The sequence below is a fragment of the Bos indicus genome, chromosome 6, assembly GCF_029378745.1.
Source record: "Bos indicus isolate NIAB-ARS_2022 breed Sahiwal x Tharparkar chromosome 6, NIAB-ARS_B.indTharparkar_mat_pri_1.0, whole genome shotgun sequence".
Lineage (NCBI taxonomy): Eukaryota > Metazoa > Chordata > Mammalia > Artiodactyla > Bovidae > Bos > Bos indicus.
The window spans coordinates 117,649,806-117,671,627 of NC_091765.1; the positions used below are offsets into that span (position 1 = coordinate 117,649,806).

General features: G+C 55.6%; 1 protein-coding gene and 1 long non-coding RNA gene across 3 annotated transcripts; one reads left to right on the plus strand and one right to left on the minus strand.

Moving 5' to 3' along the window:
* Window positions 1-1,126: 1,126 nt before the first annotated feature.
* On the minus strand, window positions 1,127-3,867 carry LOC139183700 (uncharacterized). 2 transcript variants are annotated; one of them, XM_070791952.1, is made up of 2 exons: window positions 3,260-3,867; window positions 1,127-2,484 (listed from the first exon to the last, which is right to left on the minus strand). In XM_070791952.1, the coding sequence occupies exons 1-2, from the start codon at window positions 3,560-3,562 to the stop codon at window positions 2,401-2,403; spliced, it is 387 nt and encodes a 128-aa protein (XP_070648053.1). In that variant the 5' UTR covers window positions 3,563-3,867; the 3' UTR covers window positions 1,127-2,400. The 2 variants fall into 2 exon arrangements, with proteins under 2 accessions (XP_070648053.1, XP_070648052.1); XM_070791951.1 differs by having other exon boundaries at window positions 1,127-2,729.
* A 53-nt stretch (window positions 3,868-3,920) lies between these two features.
* LOC139183701 (uncharacterized) lies at window positions 3,921-8,441 on the plus strand. Its single transcript, XR_011567326.1, has 2 exons — window positions 3,921-4,107; window positions 4,202-8,441. It is a non-coding gene; the product is annotated as an uncharacterized lncRNA (long non-coding RNA).
* Window positions 8,442-21,822: the final 13,381 nt, after the last annotated feature.

Consider the following 21,822-nt stretch of genomic DNA (forward strand, 5'->3'; position numbering starts at 1 on the left):
GTCCTACATCCATGTAGCTGAAGGATGAGGAGATAAAGGAGAAGCCTGACCTCCAGTTGCCAAACAAAAATCCAAAGCCAGAAAAAACAAAATCATCCAAAAAGAAAGCAGCAAGTGTCAGTGTCTGTGAAGGTGTGGGCAAGACGGAGCCCTCCCACACTGCAAGCGGGAAGGCCGCTGCTATGGAAGCCAGACTGGCGGCCGCTCAGCAAGTTACGCCGGACCCAGCAATCGCTCCTGGGGGAAACCCCAAAGAGCCTCCCAGAGAACCTGACTCAATGCAGTCCCTTCTGCTTTGCCGTGGGAGGTGAGTCCTGGAGGGTGGCCAGGGGCCGGGCCTGGCGCTACCCGACCGCCCAGTCCCTCTCGGAAAGACGGGTCCTGGTGCACAGCTGGCGGGACCACAGTCAGCGTGTCAGGACGTTTGGCTGTTGCTGCTGAGATCGTCCACAGCCGTACCTCATCAGTTCTGGAGAATGAATGGAAGCCACGTGCCCACAGGCTCTGTACCTATGACAGAGAACCCTGGTCGGGGGAGAGGCCTCAAGCAGTGGGCCCACCATGCTCAGTCCCCACGCAGACGCCTGGCCAGGCTGCGGCTCCCCAGGGCTCCAAGCACCTTCCGTCCCAGGCCTGGAGGCTGGGCTGAGTGGACAGCCCAGTGGCGGCCCCCACCGTGCATCTCCACATCCTTTGTCCTGGGACTGCCTTGGGCCCCGCCCCCGGGTACGCTGAGCATGGACCACCCAAGCCGCGGCGCCCCGGTGTTCTGTCCCCACGAACCCAGGGCAGCCGGCGCCCCAACCTGTCTCCAGCCTGGCCTCGCCCACCCCCCCACCACATTTGCTCCCTGGAGTTCTGCGTTAGCCTGGCACCTGCTGCCACAGTGTTGAGGTCCAAACCCAAGTTCTGCCACCAACTGGCTGGGATGCCTCCACCAGAAAGGGTCTCTGTTGGAATCCCTGGGTGCGGCTCCCCTCTGCTGGTTTCTCTTCCATCAGAGTGGCACCTGGCGCTGGCCGTGAGCCTGGGGGATCTGCAGTTCAGGCCCGGCTGGCTCGAGGGTGAGGACACATGTGGGCTGGAGCAGCCCTCAATCCCAGCACAACCATCACGGGACACTGTCTTCCAACACAACTGTTTATTCACAACTCATACACATGCTGGTCAGGCCAGCTCCTTCCCAGGGTTGGGGGGTGCACAGATGACCGGTCTTTGTGCTGTGAACCTGTCCCGGGACACAGACTTCCAGGAAGCCCAGGAAGTTGAGGAAGAAGCCCTCCAGCTCTCAAACCCGTGCCTCCTGCCGCCCCAGGTGCTCAGCGTTTTCTTGTGGTGCCTCCACCTCCCCCTCCAGGTGGGAGAACCTGTCCCCGAGAAGCCCCAGCTCAGCCAATGAGTCCTCTGTGCGTGGGGCCTGGGGCTCTCCTGGGACATGGCCACGGGTGCCCTGCTCAACATCAGCCATTCCACTTGGCAGCTCTTTCAGCCTCTCCTGTCCGAAGGCACGGCATCCCTCTCGCCCTCTGGAGAGAACTCTCCAGAAGACCAAGACACCCCAGCACTGGAAGAGCCAGCTAAACCTGGTCCCAGGCCAGCGGTCTCCAGGCCCACGGCCCATCAGTACCTCAGCACTGAGACCCACCAGGGGGACCACACCCTGCACGGCTCCAAGCACCGGCCACGAGACGCTGGCGCTTCCGAGCCTGTCTCCCAGGAACGCAGCCACCACCAAAGCCTGCAGAGACAGCCGCCTACCCGGCCCCCGCGGTGGAAGGCCGAGGCCCGCCGGGGCCAGGGGTCTCGGGTTGGTCCCGACTGGGTGAGGACGCCGTGCTTCTCTGGATGCAGGTGGCTCTCCCGCCCCCATTTCCCGGTCTCCCGCCAGCCTCACCGAGTGATTGAACTGCTGCTGGGGTTGAGGGGCTACTGGAGCCGGCCCTTCCCTTTTTGGGGGTCGGGGCGCCACCGGGGCATCAGGGAGCCAGCTGGGGCCAAGGTTGCCTGGCGGCTTTGGGAGGGTTCCGAGGCCGGCCTCCTCACCCTCTGCAGGCTCTGGGCGCTGCTACTGGGAGGAGTACGCAGAGGTGGGGCGCACACTGACAGGAATGAAAATTTTCTCTTCCACCAGGTAGCAGCCCCTTCCAGCCAGCTCCCCTGGGCTGAACAAAGGCATCGAGGCCACAGGCAGACAAGGACTCAGGTGTCATCATGGGAAAGCTCTGGGCTGGGTTTCCGGCCGGCATGTGGGAAGGGTCCTGAATGAGGGGGTGCGGGGGATGGCCGCTGCCCTTGAGGGGGAGAACGGTCAGTGCTGGAAGGCCTGGAGGGTCTGCAGGGCTGTGGAGATGGGCACGTACACTTAGGGTCTAGCTGGAGGCCAGGCGCGTTTTGGGGGTGCTATGCTGGCGTGTGCGGAGCCGGTGTGCGGTCCCGGAGGCCTGAGGGTCCCCTGTGCTCCGGTTCTCGGCGCCCGATCTCCTGCTGTGGGAGGGGAACACCAAGGCGAGGAGTCGGGCCAGCTCCAAGGGGCTGGAGTCAAAGGGGACCTTGGTTTTAAGGTCCCTAGGTGGGTGACCACACAAGAGCCTGTGACCCCTGGTCTGTGGCTGCCCTTGGCTCTTCGGGGAGCCCACTGAGAGGTTTGCTGGCCGTGGGTAGGAGTCCCGGGAACTCTCCCTATGAGTCAGCGACAGTCGTTCGTGGAACAGACATCCTAGGTGGGGGCCCTGTGAAGGAGGAAACATAAGGGGCTCTATCTTGAAAGCAGGACGCCATCTTGGGTCGGACTGTGGACTTTGAGCTATATGCCCAGTATCCATGGAAACGGCATAGCAATGGAAAACCAGACCCCTGGATGAAGGAGCCTCGGGACTCGTACCTAGACTGTTCCTCGCCTAAAGGAATATGCTAATTATCTCTAACAGAACAAAGTCGTAAACCCCATTATGCTTAGCGGGGTATGACCACAGGTCTATTGATCAATGCCCACTGTTTAACTATCTAGGCTTATGACACATGAATCATGGCTTAACTTCGATGGTATCTCTCTTTTACCTTGTCCAGACTAGTTTCAAGGAATTTGGGCAGGTGCGTTTGGGCACATATACTTAGGGTATCTAAGGTTTTCACAAACACTGGTCGGGGTCCTTGGCTAAGAAGAGACTCTGCCTTGGGCCTGCGGGTGTAATAATCTACCCTCCACCATCTGCACTGTCCTTCTGAGTGAGTTGTTTCCCGGAACGCGTGACTACAACACCTGGACCTGTTGTAGGGCGCTGCTCCAAGGTCGACGAGCGTCCGAGTCGGAGTTGGAGGCCGCCCTCTGCTCAGCGCTGAGCTGGAGGCCAGGCGCGTTTCGGGGGCGCTCCGCTGGCGTGTGCGGAGCCGGTGTGCGGCCCCGGAGGCCTGAGTGTCCCCTGCGCTCCGGTTCTCGGCGCCCGTTCTCCCGCTGCGGGAGGGGAACACCAAGGCGAGGAGACGGGCCGCTCCCTCCGCCGAAGTGGGTGCGCGGACTCGCAAGCCCACCTAGCGGAGCGAAAGTGGCCGCGAACATGAACATGGAGTGCACGGTATGGGCCAGAGGCCCGGGGCAGGAAGAATGGGCGCTGGTCGCCAGAAGGGCGGCCGAAGAGGCGGCGAGGAGAAGCAGGAGCGGCAACAGCCCCCATCTCGCCTCTCCGCTCTGCTCTCCCTGAGACACCTCAGCGGCGCCCGGCAGGTGTACGCGCCCCGTGCGTCACCCCGCCTCTCTGTGACGTCACGGGCACCTCCGACCAATCGCCAGGCGGATTTCGCCGCAGCGCGCCGCGGGACAATTGCGGGGCGGTCCTCGCCTTCTCCCTCCTATCTGGCCCCGCCCGGGTTCCCGCGGGATCCCTGAGGCCCTGGGGGGCGGGGCGGTGCTTCTGAGAGCCGGTCGGGGGAGGGCGCTCCAGGGGTTGCCATGGTGACATTGAACCTGCCTGGATCCTAACGCTCCAAGGGCTCCCTTTGGTCTCTCAGCTTCCGATAGCGTCTGATAGCGGATGGAGGACAGGCGGTCCGCGAAAGCGAGGCGGTGTGCAGGGGGATGGGCTGCAGGAGATGTGGAGAAGGATAGAGGAGGTGAGATACTGGGAAGGAGGCAGGGGCTCCCATCAGAGGGTCGGGGCAGCAGAGGAAATGGGCGACCCCCCTCTGCTGGTTTCCCTCCCGTCAGAGTGGCACCCGGCACTGGCCGTTAGCCTGGGCGATCTGCAGTTCAGACCCGGCTGGCTGGAGGGCGAGGACACGTGTGGGTGGAGCAGCCCTCGATCCCGGAGCCACCATCAGGGGACACTGTCTTCCCGCACTACTATTCGGAACTCATACACATGGTGAAGGTCAGGCCAGCTCCGCCCCCGCTTCCAGGCCCCCTTCCCGGGGTTGCGGGGTACTCAGACGACCCGCCTTCGTACTGTGAACCTGTCAGGCTTCCAGGAAGCCCCGAAAGTTGAGGAAGGTGCCCTCCAGCTCTCGAACCCGCGCCTCCTGGGGCCCCAGGTGCTAGGCGTGTCCTTGTAGCGCCTCCACCTCCCCCTCCAGGTGGGACAACCTGTCCCTGAGCAGCTCCAGCTCAGCCAACAAGTTCTCTGTGCGTGGGGCCTGGGGCTCTCCTGGGACATGGCCACGGGTGTCCTGCTCAGCGTCAGCCACGTCCAGGGACACCTGTCCTTCCCGGGACAGCTGAAACAGATGTTTCCACCTTTGGTTGTTTTCTTCAGACATTCTGAGCAATTCCTTCAGTTCAGACACTTCCCTGGACAGATTTTAATAATGTCCCTCTTTCTGTGAAAAGCTGTCTTTGCAGATTTAAGTTTCCTGTCAAACTCATACAAAGCTTTATCCATGAGTTTCAGTCCAGTTCGGCAGCTCTTCCAGCTCCTCCTGTTCTAAGGCAGGGAATCCCTCTCACCCGCTGGAGATAACTCTCCAGAAAACCAAGACACCCCAGGTGACACAGCACCAGAAGAGCCGGCTAAACCTGGTCCTAGGCCAGAGGTCTCCAGGCCCGCGGCCCATCAACGCCTCGGCAGAGACCCACTGGGGGACTACACCCTGCACGGCTCCAAGCTCCGGCCACGAGGTGCTGGCCTTCCCGAGCCTGTCTCCCAGGGACGCAGCCACCATCAACGTCTGCACAGACAGCCGCCTACCCAGCCCCCACGGTGGAAGGCCGAGGCCTGCCTAGGCCAGTGGTCTCGGATTGCTCCCGACTGGGTGAGGACCTGGATCCCGGGCCTAGGGGCCGAAGTTGGCATTTTTCTCCCTGGGAGCCCTAATGCGACGTGGCCCAGAAACTGCTTGTAAATGCATCCTGTTTCTGTTGTCTTCCTTCTGCCAGAGCTGGCTTTGCTCCCCACTTCAGCATTTCGGATTGCCAGGGGGCTAGCTGCTGCCCTTGAGGGGGTGAAGGGTCAGTGTTGGAGGGCCTGGAGGGAGGGTCTGCAGGGCTGTGGAGATGCAGATAGGCCTCTTTGCGGGAGGGAGGTTTCCCTTGGCTGAGTGGGGAGCCCATCTTGGGAACAAAGGGGCTGGAGAATGCAGGTGGGCGAGCGCACGTGGCGTTCCGAGGGCAGGCCAGGGGCAGCCCCGCGCCAAAGGCACTGCCAGGTGCAGAGAGGTTGGAAGGAGGCCGTGCCGGCAGATGGAGTTCGGGGGGCCCTTAATGTGAGGGGACTGTTGCTTTCTGCTGACCAGGGAGTGCTCGGCGCAGACCCCAGCTTCACGGTCCATGAGAAGATGAGGGTCTGTGGGCTTCTGTCTGCTCCTGCTGGATGGCCCTTGGCTGAGAGGGGCCTCAACTGCAGGCAGCTTGGTGGGCAGCGGGCAGGGGCCCGCAGGGCGCTCTCAGCTGCATGTGAAGGTGGCCCCTTGTCCTGGGGGGAAACTGAGCCAGAAACCTTGACTTTGGTTCCCCAAGTTGAGGGGCACCCAAAGGCCTCTTGGTGCTGGTGAGTGGCAGTCTCCTACTCAGCAGGGCATCCAAGGTGGGGACCCTGGATGGAGAACATGCAACTGCGCACATGTTGCGGAATGGCAGACTGTGGGATGGGGCTTTTCCGGCCACGGGAGGACACTCAAGCCCAGTCAGATGAGCTGGAGGGCCGCCAGGCTCAGCGGGGGCCAGGGGCATCCCAGTGTGCATTAGTGACTGACCTTTGCCCGGCCTGGAGTCCAAGGGGACCTTGGTTTTAAGGTCCCTAGGTGGGTGACCACACAAGAGCCTGTGACCCCTGGTCTGTGGCTGCCCTCGGCTCTGCGGGGAGCCCACTGAAAGGTTTGCTGGCCGTGGACAGGAGTCCCGGGAACTCTCCCTATGAGTCAGCGACAGTCGTTCGTGAAACAGGACATACAATGCTGCTCCAAGGTTTACAAGTGTCCAAGTCCGGGTTGGAGGCCGCCCTCTGCTCTGCGCTGAGCTGGAGGCCAGGCGCGTTTCGGGGGCGCTACGCTGGCGTGTGCGGAGCCGGTGTGGGGCCCCGGAGGCCTGAGGGTCCCCTGCGCTCCGGTTCTCGGTGCCCCCGATCCCCCGCTGCGGGAGGGGAACACCAAGGCGAGGAGTCGGGCCAGCTCCGTCAGCCGAAGCGGGTGCGCCAGGCGCCGCGTGCGGGTGCGCGGACTCGCAAGCCCACAGAGCGGAGCGAAAGCGGCCGCGAACATGAACGTGGAATGCACGGTATGGCCAGAGGCCCGGAGCAGGAAGAATGGGCGCTGGTCGCCAGAAGGGCGGCCGAAGAGGCGGCGAGGAGGAGAAGCAGAAGCGGCAGCAGCCGCGGCAAAATCGCCATCTCGCCTCTCCGCTCTCCTCTCCCTGCGAGACCGCGGCAGCGCCCGGCCTTTATACGCGGCTCCGCCAATCTGGCCCCGCCCCGCTCCCCGCGGGGTCCCTGAGGCCCTGGGGGGCGGGGCGGTGCATCTGAGAGCCGGTCGGGGGAGGGCGCTCCAGGGGTTGCCATGGTGACGTTAAACCTGCCTGGATCCTAAGGCTCCAAAGGCTCCCTTTGGTGTCTCAGCCTCGGATAGCCTCTGATAGCGGATGGAGGACAGGCGGTCAGCGAAGGAGAGGTGGTGTGTAAGGGGGATGGGCTGCAGGAGATATGGAGAAGGATAGAGGAGGTGAGATGCTGGGAAGGGGGCGGGGGCTCCCACCAGAGGGTCCGGGCAGCAGAGGAAACGGGCGGCCCATCTGGTCAGGCGGGTGTGTGCTCCCTAGACGGATCCCAGCACTCCTGTGCAGGTGAGTCTGTGTGCCACTGGCACAGCGAGGCCAAACGATGCTGAATCCTCGGAATCTAGAGCAGAGAAAGGTTTATTGCTGCACGATGCGAGGAGACGCGTGGCTCCCACCTTAAAAACCCCAAACTCCCCAAAGGTTTCAGCAAAGCCCTTTCCTGGGAAAAGTGAGGTGAGTCGTTGCAAACTTCCTGGTGTCAGATTCTTTGTTCTTGAGGTCAGGTCATGGTCAGGTAACAGTGTTCCTGTAAATGTCTCTAAATGAATGCCATTCTCTGTTCTGACAAGACAAGACAAGGTCTCAAGGCTCAGCTTTCACCCTCCAAGGTCCATGTCCTGGCTAAGGCGGGGGTGGGGTTGGCGCTCCCTGCTAGGGCCAGTCAGCCTGCCCAGGAGTCTTCGTCCAGCACCCAGTCTGGGTCCTCCCACTAGCACCCAGGCCGGGCTGAGGAGGCAGATCTCAGCTGGTGGTGCCCTTGGAGCCAGGTCCCCAGACCCTGTCCAGCTGTCATCTCTGAGGCAGCTAGGCACCCAGGACCCAACTGGTCCTCAGTCTCCTCAGGCCCCCCAAACAGCAGGGGGTCAGGTCCCTCGCACGGCAGCCAGGCAAACCGCTGCTGCCCTTAGGTCCCAGTGTGGGGACTGGGGAGACCTTCACTGCGGCCTCTCGGCCTGGGCCCGGCCAGCGGGCAGCATTGGCAAGGGCGTGGAGCCCAGCAGGACAGAGCCCCTAGCCTGTCCCCCGACCCCATCCACTGGCCTGAGGCCAGGTGAGCAGGAGGGCTCCGGGGTGAAGGCTGGGGTCCGCCTCTTACCTCCCTCTCTGCCTGACTACCACCACTCCCCTGACCGCTGGCCTAACAGGCCTTTAATCACCACCCTGGCAGTCTCTCAGTAGCGGCCGCCTGGTGACTGCTGCCTGGTAACGGTAGCTGTACTGGCCGCTGCACCCAGGCCTGTCCCCACCACACACTTGTCCTTTCTCTGTCACGCACTCATCCTTGGAGACGTCAGCCCCACTTGCTGGCACCGCGACCCTCCTGTCTGTATTTTCCACCGGACAGTCTGTTTTGTCCTTCGGCTTCTGGTGCTTGAACTTCTTGCCTCCCGTTGCAAACACTGCTGCTCTTTTCCCCAGCAGCTGTTTCTTCTATGCCGAATACAATAAATACGAATACATAAAATGTCAGCTGTCCTGGTCTCCAGGTGAAATGGGCTCACAGAAAGTAGGCCCATCCCCAGGGGATGAATCTTGACTGGAGGAAAGCAGGCATGGCCCTCTCTTTCCTCTGCTGGAATGGTGGGAGTGGAGAGAACACATGACCCAGTTCTGCCCAATAGAGCTGAGAGGAGCCCTGTTTCGGAGGCAGGTGGTGTTTGGGAAAGTTTCATCTCTTTAAAGGAAGGCGGGTGGTGGAAACCAATCATCACTGTTTTCCTTCGACCTGGTAGGGGGAATGTGATGGGAGGAGATGTAGCAGGCAAAGTGAGGCCGTGAGGAAAGAGCTAAGGAGAATCCCAGAGGAGCTGGTTCAAAGACCTGCCCTTGCTGACCAAATAAACTAATCAACCCCATAGCCTCCGGACTCTGGAGTCTTGTTGGCAAGATCATCACCCCTGCACTGAAGCCATGTTGGGCCAGAAGTTCTGTTATGGGATCCATTTCATTCATTAATTCAGAATAATTAAGTACCTTATTAAATATTTCTTGTGCTGATTCCACTTTCTAATCAGCAAAATCTGACGTGCACAGAGATGATGAGGGGCAGTGGAGAGGATGAAGGCGCAAGGAAGAGGTCTCGGAGTGGACAGACTGTAGACAGAGCCTGAGGACACGCGGACCTGGGGCACCACAACCGCCCTGCAGTCCACCCCAGTGGGCTTGTCCACAGCTTGCTAGCGGGTGGGAGAGACGCTGGGGATTGCTAGGCGGCCTGGAGGTGGTGCTGGGGTGATGCACCCTGGGAGAGAGACTGGGGAGGGTCACCAGGTGGCCCTGGAGACCGCCCCAAAGGCAGAAGAGGGGCAGCCTCAGGGCCGACCCTTCAGGGCGCAGGTGAGGTTCTCCTTGGTAATAAGCCCTTTCCAAGTCCGCCCTGTAAACACTCCTGTTGGTATTTCAAACCAATGCAGGCAGCGCTCCTCCCTGCCCTCCCAACACTATGCCCTCCAGGCGTATCAGCCTGGTCCTCTGTAGACCCCACACAGGGTCTAGCGGGGGTCAGATGACCACATTCTGCCCACCACTGCTGATCTCTGGCTAGGAAGAGGCAAGGGTTCACAGCCTCCATTTTCCATTGCCATTTCACCCCCTCCTGTTCCCCTCCCCCTGGCTCCATTCAAAAAACTAAGATCATGGCATCCAGTCCCATCACTTCGTGGAAAATAGATGGGAAAAAATGGAAACAGTGGCAGATTTTATTTTCTTGGGCTCCAAAATCACTATGGACAGTGACTGCAGCCATGAAATTAAAAGATGCTCGTTCCTTGGAAGAAAAGCTATGACAAACCGAGACAGCATATTAAAAAGCAGAGACATCACTTTGCCGACAAAAGTCCATATAGTCAAAACTATGGTTTTTCCAGTAGTCATGTACGAATGTGAGAGTTGGACCATAAAGAAGGCTGAGTGCCGAAGAACTGAGCCTTTTGAACTGCGGTGTTGAAGAAGACTGTTGAGAGTCCCTTGGACTGCAAGCAGATCGAGCCAGTCAATCCTAAAGGAAATCAGTCCTGAATATTCATTGGAAGGATTGATGCTGAAGCTCCAATACTTTGGCCAGAAGAGCCAGCTCATTGGAAAAGACCCTGATGCTGGGAAAGATTGAAGGTGGGAGGAGAAGGGGATGACAGGATGAGATGGTTGGGTCGCATCACCGATTCAATGGACAGGAGTTTGAGCAAGCTCTGGGAGCTGGTGATGGACAGGGAAGCCTGGCGAGCTGCTGTCCATGGGGTCGCAGTCGGACACGACTGAGCGACTGAACAACAGCAACGCCCCACCTGTGGGAACGAATTTGTGGGGACGAATTTCCCATCAACCTACTTTAACCTTCCAGCTGACCCAAAAAAAGTCTTGTCAAACACCCATCTTCTCTCGGCCCTCTTTATCCTCCCAACAGCCCTCAAAGAGGGGATGTTCCGGGCAGTCCGGTGGTTAGGACTCCGCACTACCACTGCAGGGGGCATGGTTTGATCTCTGGTCAGGGAACTAAGATCCGTGAACTCCCAGCTGCCCACATGGAAGGTGCTACTGCAGCCCCCACTGCCACGAACGGAGAAGCAGGCTCAGAGACCACGAGCCCCTGGCCACACCTGCTGCCTAGCGGAGGCCCCAGAACCAAACTGGCCCTGAGTCCTGGGGTCCATGTTCCACTCCTGACAACAGCAGCTTTCCACAGGACTCAGGAAAATGGACACATATGTGTCAGAAATGCCAGATAACCATCTGGAAAGGAAAGCGGAAGTTTATCTGAGCAGAACCTAGGAGCTGAGAACGGGAGCAGAGATCGGCGGTGACAGCGTGAAAGGCCTCCTGGCGGAGCGGGGACGTGGAGGACAGCACTTTCCAGGGACTTCATCTGGATGTGGGCTCTGCTGGGAGCGGCCGGCAGACCCTGGCTCATCCGTGCTCCATCCCCGTCTGCCCCCCCGAGGAGGAGACCCTTTCCCAAGCCCCGATGCCCACTGGTGCCCACCCCTACCCAGCACAGGGGAGACAGTGGAGTCCTCAGCTCCTGAGTGTCAGCATCTTCGGTGGCCTTGGTTCCTCGGGTGCTCAGCGCCACGCAGAAGGCTCAGCTCTCATCTCACTGAACAATCTAAGCCTGAACTGGGGAAGTGAGGGTCTAAGGGCAGGGGAATCTTCGTTGACCCTCCCAGCAAGGGTTTGCGGGGGAGACAGCAGCTCTCCCGAGCCTGTCGGGGCGCTTCTGTGCCTGACAGGGTAGGGGCGGGGGAACCCAGGGTCTCCACAGCCATCCCCAGGCACCGCCACCCCACGCTTCCTGCTGGAGGAGGAGAAGCCATTTCTGTGCAGTGAGAAAGCTTCCTCGCCCCTTACCACCCCCCAGCAGACCAACTGCAACAGCACCCAGAGCTGCTGGAGGCCTCTTCCACCCTCCTCCCTTTTGGCCAAACCCTGACCTGCCATCTGGGCCCCTTGTCAGAGGACCTGTGTCCTCAGCCTACCTGGGCTCCTCGGGATGGACTGTAGCAGAAACAGGAGGCCACTTTCTGGGAGGGCCAGCCCTGAGGAAGGCCGGGAAGGCGACAGGAGCTGCGCAGAGGGCTCTGCAGGCGGGCAGATCCCCAGGTGGGCGAGTGAGTGGCCAAGATGGACGGTGGGGCGGCTCAGAGGGTGTCTGTGCCAGGTGTGGGGGGCGAGGGAAAGCGGAGCCTGGAGCAGGAAGGGCCTGAGGACTGCCAGGTCAGCTGGTCTCTGTGCACCTTCCCCCAGCATGAGGGGTCTTCCTTCAGGTGGGCCGAGGGGAGCAGGTTTGGAGAGACAGTCAGAACACAGCAGCTGGGGACCCTTGGGGTTGCAGGCATGCCCACGCCACAAGGGCTGGCATTCTAGGTGCTATTCTGCACCTGACTGGACCCCCATGCCCTAAGCAGTATGTCAGCAGGAGGAGTTCTGTCTGCAAAACAAGAGCAGCTTGGTGTGGGGAAGAATCCATTACTCGCAGAGGTTACTCTCTTTTAGGTTAAGCTGGGTTGATTGGAAAGCGTAGCTGAGGGGCCAAGGAGCTAGCAGCACATGCACACAGAGAAGTTTTTCTGGAATCCAGCCTTGGGGACAAAGAGGTAAGAAAGCAAGAAGGACAAATCACAGAGCAGCAGCATCCATGCTCCAGGAGCGCTGCAGGGGCTGGGCGGCGTGAGCGGCAGGACCCAGAGGAGCTGGATCCTCTGGAATTCTAAGCCTCGACCAGCAGGCTGGAGGGGCCACTGGCTGAGCAGGGGACACACTACAACAGAGCAGGAGGGACGGGGCAGCCCTCGCCCTCGCCTGCTGCAGGCTCTGCGGCCCGCTCCATCGAGGCCCTCCGCAGAGGGATGCCCTGCATGCCCCATGTCCTCCCGGAACTGCTCTTTCCTGGCTTTCTTCCTGGCCCTTGTCAGCGCCTGGCATTATGGGATCTGCTCTCTGTACCCCGTGGCCTGGCAGTTCCACAAGCCAGGCTTTGTCTTTCTTGTTCCTGGCCACGTGCCCAGCCACTGGAGCGGCCCCAGCATATAGGAAGTGCTCAATTAATATTTTTGAATGAGTGAATTGTGGCAGCATATCCCGTCAAAAAAGCCACTAGAGATCAAAGTCCATTGCCCACAAATGAACAGTAATCTCATTGACAGCAGACTTCTCCTCAGCACTGCTGAGCAGTAGCTCCAGATGCTGAGGGGAAAGAACATGCAGCTGGAGTTCTGTGCACAGCCAAGGGGTCATTCAGGACCAGCCAGGAGATGCCTTGTTTCCTGGCATACAAGGATTCCAAAAGTTTATGCTCAAGCTCTCTGAAAGGATCGTTAAAGCAAAAAGAAAACCAAATCTTGGATACAAGGAGCAACGATGAGCAAAAAAATTGCTGATGTTTACAGCTGAGTGTAAGGGTACATTAGTGAACTGGAGGGTTTTAAAAATAAACTTTTAAACAATTATCTGTGCCTTTAAAAATAATGACTTTGATTTTAATAATGATACTGATTATAAATGATATCAACACAGAAGGGGCACGTGAGCAAAGGGCACGGGGGCAACCCCACGTGCACAGAAAGCGCCTATGCGCAGTGGACCCCCGGAATGTCCTGCAGTGCTGAGCCGAGGCTCGCCGGCCAGCGCCCACCCTCAGACTTCTCCACCCCTGGCATCTCCAGCTGGGGCCGGGGGCATCTCCACCAGCTCTGATGGACAACTCTGCAGAAAGATGGATCCGCTGAGGAAGTGAGAGGCCCTCTGGCATGTTGGACCCCAACCAGGTATTCGGGGGTGAATTGCACCCAGCAGTGAGATATGCTGACGTTCTGACCTCCAGGTACTCAGGAAGTGACCTGAATTGGAGACAGGGTCATCGAAGATACAATTAAGGCGAGGTCACACCAGAACAGGGTGGGCCCTTGGTCCAACGTGACCAGTGTCCTTATAGGAAGGCAAGAAAGACGAGAGCACGTGTGGTGATGGAGGCAGAGACTGGAGTCTGCAGCGTTTATCCAGGGAACTCCTGGGGCTCTCAGAAGCTGGAGGAGGCAGGAAGGACCCTACCTGGGAGCATGCGGGAGGAGTGCAGCCCTGAGGCCACCTTGATCTCAGGCCTCTGCCCTCCTTGACTGCAGGACCATAAACCTCTGTTGTCAGAAGCCACCTGGCTCGTGGGTTCATTGTTATGCTGCCCACGTATGGCACCCTGGACTTCTGGAAGCAAACCCGAACCCTCCAGCCCGTGTGCAGTAAGCCCGTCCACGGCCCCAGTCGTGGTGAGGAAAGTGCAGCATTTGTTGTCGGGCGCCCAGCACGGAGCCCACCAAGGAGAGTGGGCAGCCTGGGGCTGGGGGCTGCAGGCTGCCTGCTGAGCCTCTGCACGTTCTCTGATCAGTTGGGGGTGAGGCAACCGGGAGACGTTTCCGGAATCTCAGCGATCAGTTTTCTCGTTCCAAGCGGCCTGGGGTCTGCGGTGCATTTCCTGGTAGGCAGGGTGTGTAACTTCTCCCACCTGGTGGGGCATTCAGTGTGGGCATGACCGCTCAGAGATAGGGCTCAGGATGTTAACTGCAGCCTTGGAGGAAGAACTCAAGGTCCTCGACTTCACGTCTAAACTACTCTTATTTTGTCTCGTTGACTGTTTTCGTTTCTGCATTTTGTCACTTCAGTTAAATTTGCTCTTTAGAATCCAGGGAAGGCCTAGGAGGCTGAAGCTTGTCTGTAAACAAGAGGCAGGCTGGGGATGTGGCCCCCCCAAGGCCCGGCAGGACCCTGCTTGGTTACAGTAGGGAACCAGCACACCAGTTCAAGATGGTTTTCTCTCAAGATTTTTGAATCAATGAAATGGTACAAAGCAACACTTAGCAGGGAGAAAGAGGGGCTTCCGTAGGGGCTTCTGTGGGCCCTGGCTCCCGAAGCGCCTGCTGTCCTGCCCAGCAGCGGGCTCCACACCTGCAGCTCCCAGGTCTGTCCGAGGTCTTTCGATCTGCTCAGATACTACTGTTCTTAATAAAAAAAATGATGCAATCTTACGATAGCAACCCAGGAAATAGAGAAGTACCAAACTTCCAAAAGCAGCTGCCAGCTCCTCACCCGCCGTCCATCTCTCACCCCATGAGCGTCCTTTGGGACGGCACTTCCAGACGTTCCAGCCGGAGTTAGAAAAGGTGGAGGAAGCAGAGGTCAAATTGGCAACATCCGCTGGATCATCGAAAAAGCAAGAGAGTTCCAGAAAAACATCTATTTCTGCTTTACTGACCATGCCAAAGCCTTTGACTGTGTGGATCACAATAAACTGTGGAAAATTCTGAAAGAGATGGGAATAGCAGACCACCTGACCTGCCTCTATGAGAAACCTATATGCAGGTCAGGAAGCAACAGTTAGAACTGGACATGGAACAACAGACTGGTTCCAAATAGGAAAAGGAGTACGTCAAGGCTGTATCTTGTCACCCTGCTTATTTAACTTCTATGCAGAGTACATCATGAGAAATGTGGGGCTGGAAGAAGCACAAGCTGGAATCAAGAATGCTAGGAGAAATATTAATAACCTCAGATATGCAGATGACACCACCCTTATGGCAGAAAGTGAAGAGGAACTAAAAAGCCTCTTGATGAAAGTGAAAGAGGAGAGTGAAAAAGTTGGCTTAAAACTCAACATTTAGAAAACTAAGATCATGGCATCTGGTCCCATCACTTCCTGGGAAATAGATGGGGAAACAGTGGAAACAGTGTCAGACTTTATTTTGAGGGGCTCCAAATCACTGCAGATAGTGATTGCAGCCATGAAATTAAAAGACGCTTACTCCTTGGAAGGAAAGTTATGACCAACCTAGATAGCATATTCCAAAGCAGAGACATTACATTGCCAACAAAGGTTCGTCTAGTCAAGGCTATGGTTTTTCCTGTGGTCATGTATGGATGTGAGAGTTGGACTGTGAAGAAAGCTGAGCGCTGAAGGATTGATGCTTTTGAACTGTGGTGTTGGAGAAGACTTTTGAGAGCCCCTTGGACTGCAAGGAGATCCAACCAGTCCATCCTAAAGGAGGCCAGTCCTGGGTGTTCACTGGAAGGGCTGATGCTAAAGCTGAAACTCCAATACTTTGGCCATTTCACGTGAAGTTGATTCATTGGAAAAGACTCTGATGCTGGGAGGGATTGGGGGCAGGAGGAGACGGGGACGACAGAGGATGAGATGGCCGGATGGCATCACCGACTCAATGGACGTGAGTTTGAGTGAACTCCGACAGTTGGTGATGGACAGGGAGGCCTGGCGTGCTGCGATTCATGGGGTCGCAAAGAGTCAGACACGACTGAGCGACTGAACTGAACTGAACTGAGAGCCCATGTTCAGGGGGCGAGTAATGCTGAGGAAACAGGAGGATGAAGGGGCAGATAAAAACAGAAGTGACTCCATCACAAGGCTGTGGCAAGGCAGGCGCTAGTTTCATAGCATTCATTTTCGTTTTCCTCAAAGTAACAGAAGAAAAAAGGCAGGGAGAATGGAACAGACTGGTGAAGGGCAGATGTGGGTTTTCTACTACAAGAGATACTTGTTTCCCCAAAGCCCCTCCAAATTAAGAATAAAGATGATGAAAGGCAACAGGGGGGTGAGCTCTCGGCCGGCTCCCCGCAGCAAAGCCACGCAGCGGGGGTGCTCATTCAGCCCCGAGCCCAGAGGTCACGGCCCCCAGTGGCTCCAGGGCAGGCCCTTCCTGTCCTTTGGCTTACAGGTGCCTGGCGGCCTGGGGCAGTGCTGGGCTTGCAGCCATGGCCTTCCTGTCTCCGCCTCCCTCGCCATGTGGCTTCTCTGTGTCTGTGTCCACGTTCCCTTCTGCTCATAAGGACGTCTGTCAGCTTGGCTCAAGCCCACCTAAGGACCTCGTTTTAACTTGACATCTGCAGAGACTCCCGCTTCCAAAGCAGGTTGCACCCGCCAGATGGGGTTAGGTAGAACATGCCTTGGGGCAGGACGCAGGTCCACGCACACCAGTCATTCTGGGTCCCTCTCAGAGCGAGTTTCTGGTGTGAGCCAGCGCCTTCCACACCGCCTGGAACCCGCACCCCGAGCCCCGTCACCCCCGCCCCCTCCTGCGGTCTGCGCTCTTTCTCTTTTGCCTGTGCCTGCGCCGCCCCCGCCGCGTGGCAGCTCTCTGCCTTTGGTTCTTGCCTGAGGGTTTGCACCACAGTCTGCTCCCGATGACTCCTGGGCCTGGAGATCCTGAGCTGATCCAGGCCTGCAGGGCCACCCTGTGGCCCCGGGGAGAACCGGCTTCCTGCCCCCAGTGGGTCTGGGGGTTCCTGGGGCACCTGTGCTGGGAGAGGAGCTTTGCTCGCTGAGCCAAGGTCGGCTGGGCTCTGAGGAGGCCCCTGCTTCGGCTGCCACCACCCAGTTCTCTGCAAACACCACCTCACTAGGAAACGCAGTCTTTCCTTCCCTTTGGATGAGCCCTGCCGGAGGAGGCACAGCTGTTGCTGTGGGGACAGTGCTCGCTCCTCCGCCCTGCAGGCAGGACCGTCCACTCTGTCTTCAGAGCCGCAGTGCTGGGGCGCTCATACACCCCGAACTCCTGTCACAGAGGGAGGGAGAGCAGAAGGGAGGCAGGAAGACGGGAGGCAGAGGGGGAGGAGGGGGGGGAGGAGGGGACATATTTAGCATGATTTTTGTAAAAAATAAAAACGGAGTAGCTATGGTCCAGGTTGGAGGAGGAAATGGCAACCCGCTGCAGTATTCTTGCCTGGAGAATCCCACGGACAGAGGAGCCTGACGGGCTGCAGCCCATGGGGTCACAAAGGGTCACACACGACTGAAGCGACTGAGCACAAGCACACACAGGGTCCGGGCACCCACAGTGCAGCCAGGAGTCCAGTGTGGATGTGGTTCAGACACTTCCTGCATCGCTGAGAGCTTGCAGTTCTCTGAACTGCATCAAACTCAAGGACACCACCAGCCCTGTTCAAAACAACACCTGTGAGCAGCGGCCACCTGCAACCTTGCAGCTTCAAAGTCCCCCACTCATACGCACTTAGCTTCTTCCAGCTCCGATCCGGATCCTTGGGAAGCATTTTCTGTCAGCAAGCCACGTGCTGCCTCTCTAGGCCCGCACCTTGTAGGCTGCAGCTCACAATTCCAGTGCTTGGATCTGGGCTGCACACCCCAAACCAACCCCCAATAAATGCCTCCTGATTACAACCAGGTCTTCGCTCTTGGGCACCGGAGGGAAGAAGCAAGCAACCATTAGGGCTTTCGGTCCTGGGGGCTGACAGCTCTGGCCTCGTCCTGCCTTCTTTTTGGCGCTGGGCTGTTTGCCATGGACATGTGTGACCCTGTGTGGGGTTGAGATTTGACGTCAGATGAAGGAAGTGCATCAGAGAGGCCCCTCCTCCCCTTCCGCACCCTGACCCTGGCCCTGGGAGGACCCCGTGGCCCACACACTTGTGATCTGTGATAAAAACAACATATGGGGGTGGGGATGGGACTAAGTGGGAGCAAAGTTTTGTAAGCTTTGGAAACTGTGCATGTTAATTCAGAATAGATTATTATAAATTGTTACTTGTAATACACAGAACAACCAATAAGATAATAAAAAATATATGTATATATTCCCTCCTCCCCAGAACAAAAATACTTAAGACAAATAGAAAACAAGTAGCAAAGTTGGTGGAAGGAAGTCCTTGTTTCTCAGTAATTACACTAAACATAAGTGTACTGAATTCTCTAATAAAATAAGCCAAAAAAGTGGAGACCACTCAAATGTCTATCAACTGGGGAAGATAACAAAATGTGTATCTATACAATGGAATTTTATCCAGCCAAGAAAGGAATGATGCACTGACATATGCTACAGCATGGATGAACGTTGAACACATTATGCTAAGTGAAAAAAATAGACACAAAGAGCTACGCATTGCATGACTGCATTTAGATACATTATTAAATAGGCCATGAAAGCCGTATAGCCTATATTAGGTTATTGGGCCATAAAGAAGGATGAGCACCGAAGAATTGATGCTTTTGAACTGTGGTGTTGGAGAAGACTCTTGACGGTCCCTTGGACTGCAAGGAGATCCAACCAGTCCATTCTAAAGGAGACCAGTCCTGAATATTCACTGGAAGGACTGATGCTGAAGCTGAAGCTCCAATACTTTGGCCACCTGATGCGAAGAGCCAGCTCACTAGAAAAGACCGTGATGCTGGGAAAGATCGAAGGCGGGAGGAGAAGGGGACAACAGAGGATGAGATGGTTGGATGGCATCACCAACTCGATGGACATGAGTTTAAACAAGTTCTGGGAGATGGTGAAGGACACGGAAGCCTGGTGTGCTGCAGTCCATGGGGTTACAAGGTCCATGGGATCCATGGGGTCCGACAGCACTGAGTGAACAACATCATTAGTATAGGCAAATCCATGGAGATATTAACCGGCAGATTAATCTGAAGTTGTCAGGGTCTGAGAGGAGGGGGAAATGTGGAGTGCCTGCTAAATGGCCACAGGGTTCCTTATCAGTTCAGTTCAGTTGTTCAGTCGTGTCCGACTCTTTGCGACCCCATGGACTGCAGCACGCCATGCTTCCTTGTCCATCACCAACTCCCGGAGCTTGCTCAAAGTCATGTCCACTGAGTCGGTGATGCCATCTAATCGCCTCATTCTGCCTTCAATCTTTCCCAGCTTCAGGGTCTTTTCTAATGAGTCAGTTCTTCACATCAGGTGGCCAAAGTTTTGGAGTTTCAGCTTCAGCATCAGTCCTTCCAGTGAATATTCAGGACTGATTTCCTTTAGGATTGAGTGGTTTGATCTCCTTGCAGTCCAGAGGACTCCCAAGAGTCTTCTCCAACACCACAGTTCAGAAGCATCAGCTTCTCAGACAGATGTGTCTGATACCAGGGGAAAAACGACAGATGTGTGGCCCCTTACTCCACCTGCTGGCTCTCCATCCTCACCCTGTGCTCACCCCTGGCTCTGGCTGGCTGTCCACAAGCCCCGTGGCTGCGGGTTCCCTATTCCAGCACCAGGACGGTCTTCCAGGATTACGTACGGCCTTAATCTTGGCCGGAACCACGGCTCTTCAAAGGGACCCCAGGAGAAGACTGATTCCACTGCTTTTACAGAGAAGCACATCGGAATGTTGGACACTGGGTGGATGGCCTACGCCTGAAGTGAGGTTGCCAGATTTATGTTCTTTCCAGATGAAATGTGGAGCCACTAGCAACAGGAAACCAGAGATCAAGCCGTAAGCCTTTGGACTGGGAACACTGACTCCAGGACCCGAGACTACCAGAGAACTCCTAACCCTAGGGAATATTAAATAGTGAGCACTCCCACCAAGGAAACCACTTCAATACAAGACCCGGCATCACACAGCTACCAGTAGTACCCTGCGCAGGACACCTCATCCAAACAACAAATAAGACAAAAATACACACCCGATCATCAGCAGGCGGGATTACCGCCTCACTCAGCCCTGCCCATCAGAGGAAAAGCAAAGAAACTCAGCACAAATCCCACCCTGTGCGAAGCTTACACAAACCACTGGACCAACCTTATGAGGGCAGAAACCAAAAGGAAGGAAGATGTCAACCTTAAAGCCTGGGAAAAGGAGACTTCAAACACAATAAGCTTTAAAAATAATAATATGAACAGGCAGAGAAATACTGAACAAATGAAGGAAAAAACTAGAAACACAGAAGTCCAAATAAATGAAGGGGAAATAGGTGAACCACCTGAAGAATTCACAAGCATGATAGTAAAGATGATCAAAACCTTGCAAACAGAATGAAGAAATCACAAGAATTGATTAACGAAGACCCAGAAGAATTAAAGAATAAATGTAGAGAGACAAACATACAATTACTGAAATTAAACATACTCTAGAAGGAATCCGTAGCAGGATATCTGAAGCAAAGAACAGATCAGTGAGCTGGAAGATAAAATGGTGGAAATAACTGCTAAAGAGCAGAATCCAGTAAAAAGAATGAAAAGAATTGAGGCTAGCCTCAGAGACCTCTGGAACAAAATTAAATGTGCCAACATTTGAGTTATAGGGATCCCGGAAGAAGAAGAGAAAAAGAAAGGGTATGAGAAAAATTTTGAAGAGATTATAGTAGAAAATTTTCCCAATAGGGAAAAGGAAATAGTCAATCAAGTCCAAGAGGTGCAGAGAGTCCCATACAGGATAAACGCAAGGAGAAACACACCACAGTTCAGAGGCATCAGCTTCTCAGACAGATGTGTCTGACTCCAGGGGAAAAACGACAGTTGTGTGGCCCTTACTCCACTTGCTGGCTCTCCATCCTCACCCTGTGCTCACCCCTGGCTTATACTAATCAACTAACAAAAATTAAACACAAAGAAAGAATACTGGAAGCAGCAAGGGAGAAGCAACAAGTAACATGCAAGGGAAACCCCACACAATTAACAGCTGACCTTTCAGCAGAAACTTTGCAGGCCAGAAGGGAACGGCAGGATATATTTAAATACTGAAAGGGGAAAATCTACAACCAAGATTACTCTACCTGGCAAGGGTTTCATTCAAAATTCATGGAGAAATCAAAAGCTTTTCAGACAAGCAAAAGTTAAGAGAGTTCAGCACCACCAGATCAGCTTTACAGCAAACGTTAAAGGGACTTATACAGTCAGGAGACATGAGAGAAGAGAAAGACCCTCAAAAACAAGCCCAAAACCATTAAGAAAGCTGCAATAGGGACACATATATTAACAATTACTTTAAATGTAAATGGATTAAATGCTCCAATCAAAACACACAGACTGGCTGAAGGGATACAAAAACAAGACCAAAATACATGCCACCTACAAGAAACCCACTTTAGACCTAAAGATGCATATAGACCAAAAGTGAGAGGGTGGAAAAATAGATTCCACGCAAATGGAAAGCAAAAGGAAGCTGGAGAAGCAATCCTCATATCAGGCAAAACAGACCTTAAAATAAAAATATTACAAGAGACAAGGACACTACATAATGATCAAAGGATCAGTTCAAGAGGAAGACATAACAATTTAAATATCCATGCACCAGGTCATGGCATCTGGTCCCATCACTTCATGGCAAGTAGATGGGGGAAACAGTGAAAACAGTGGCAGACTTTATTTTTTGGGGCTTCAAAATCACTGCAGTTGGTGACTGCAGCCATGAAATTAAAAGACGCTTGCTCCTTGGAAGAAAATTTATGACCAACCTAGATGGCATATTAAAAAGCAGAAACATTACTTTGCCAACAAATGTCCATCTAGTCAAGGCTATGATTTTTTTCCGGTAGTCATGTATGGATGTGAGATTTGCACTACAAAGAAAGCTGAGCACCAAAGAATTGATGCTTTTGAACTGTAGTGTTGGAGAAGACTCTTGAG

Excerpts from the sequence above, each read along its gene's own strand:
- LOC139183700 (XM_070791951.1), bottom strand. The coding sequence starts at position 3,562 with ATGTTCATGTTCGCGGCCACTTTCGCTCCGCTAGGTGGGCTTGCGAGT. Across the intron at positions 2,730-3,259 it reads GCGCCCTACAACAGGTCCAG|GGCCCCCACCTAGGATGTCT; the intron begins GTGTTGTAGTCA and ends CCTCCTTCACAG.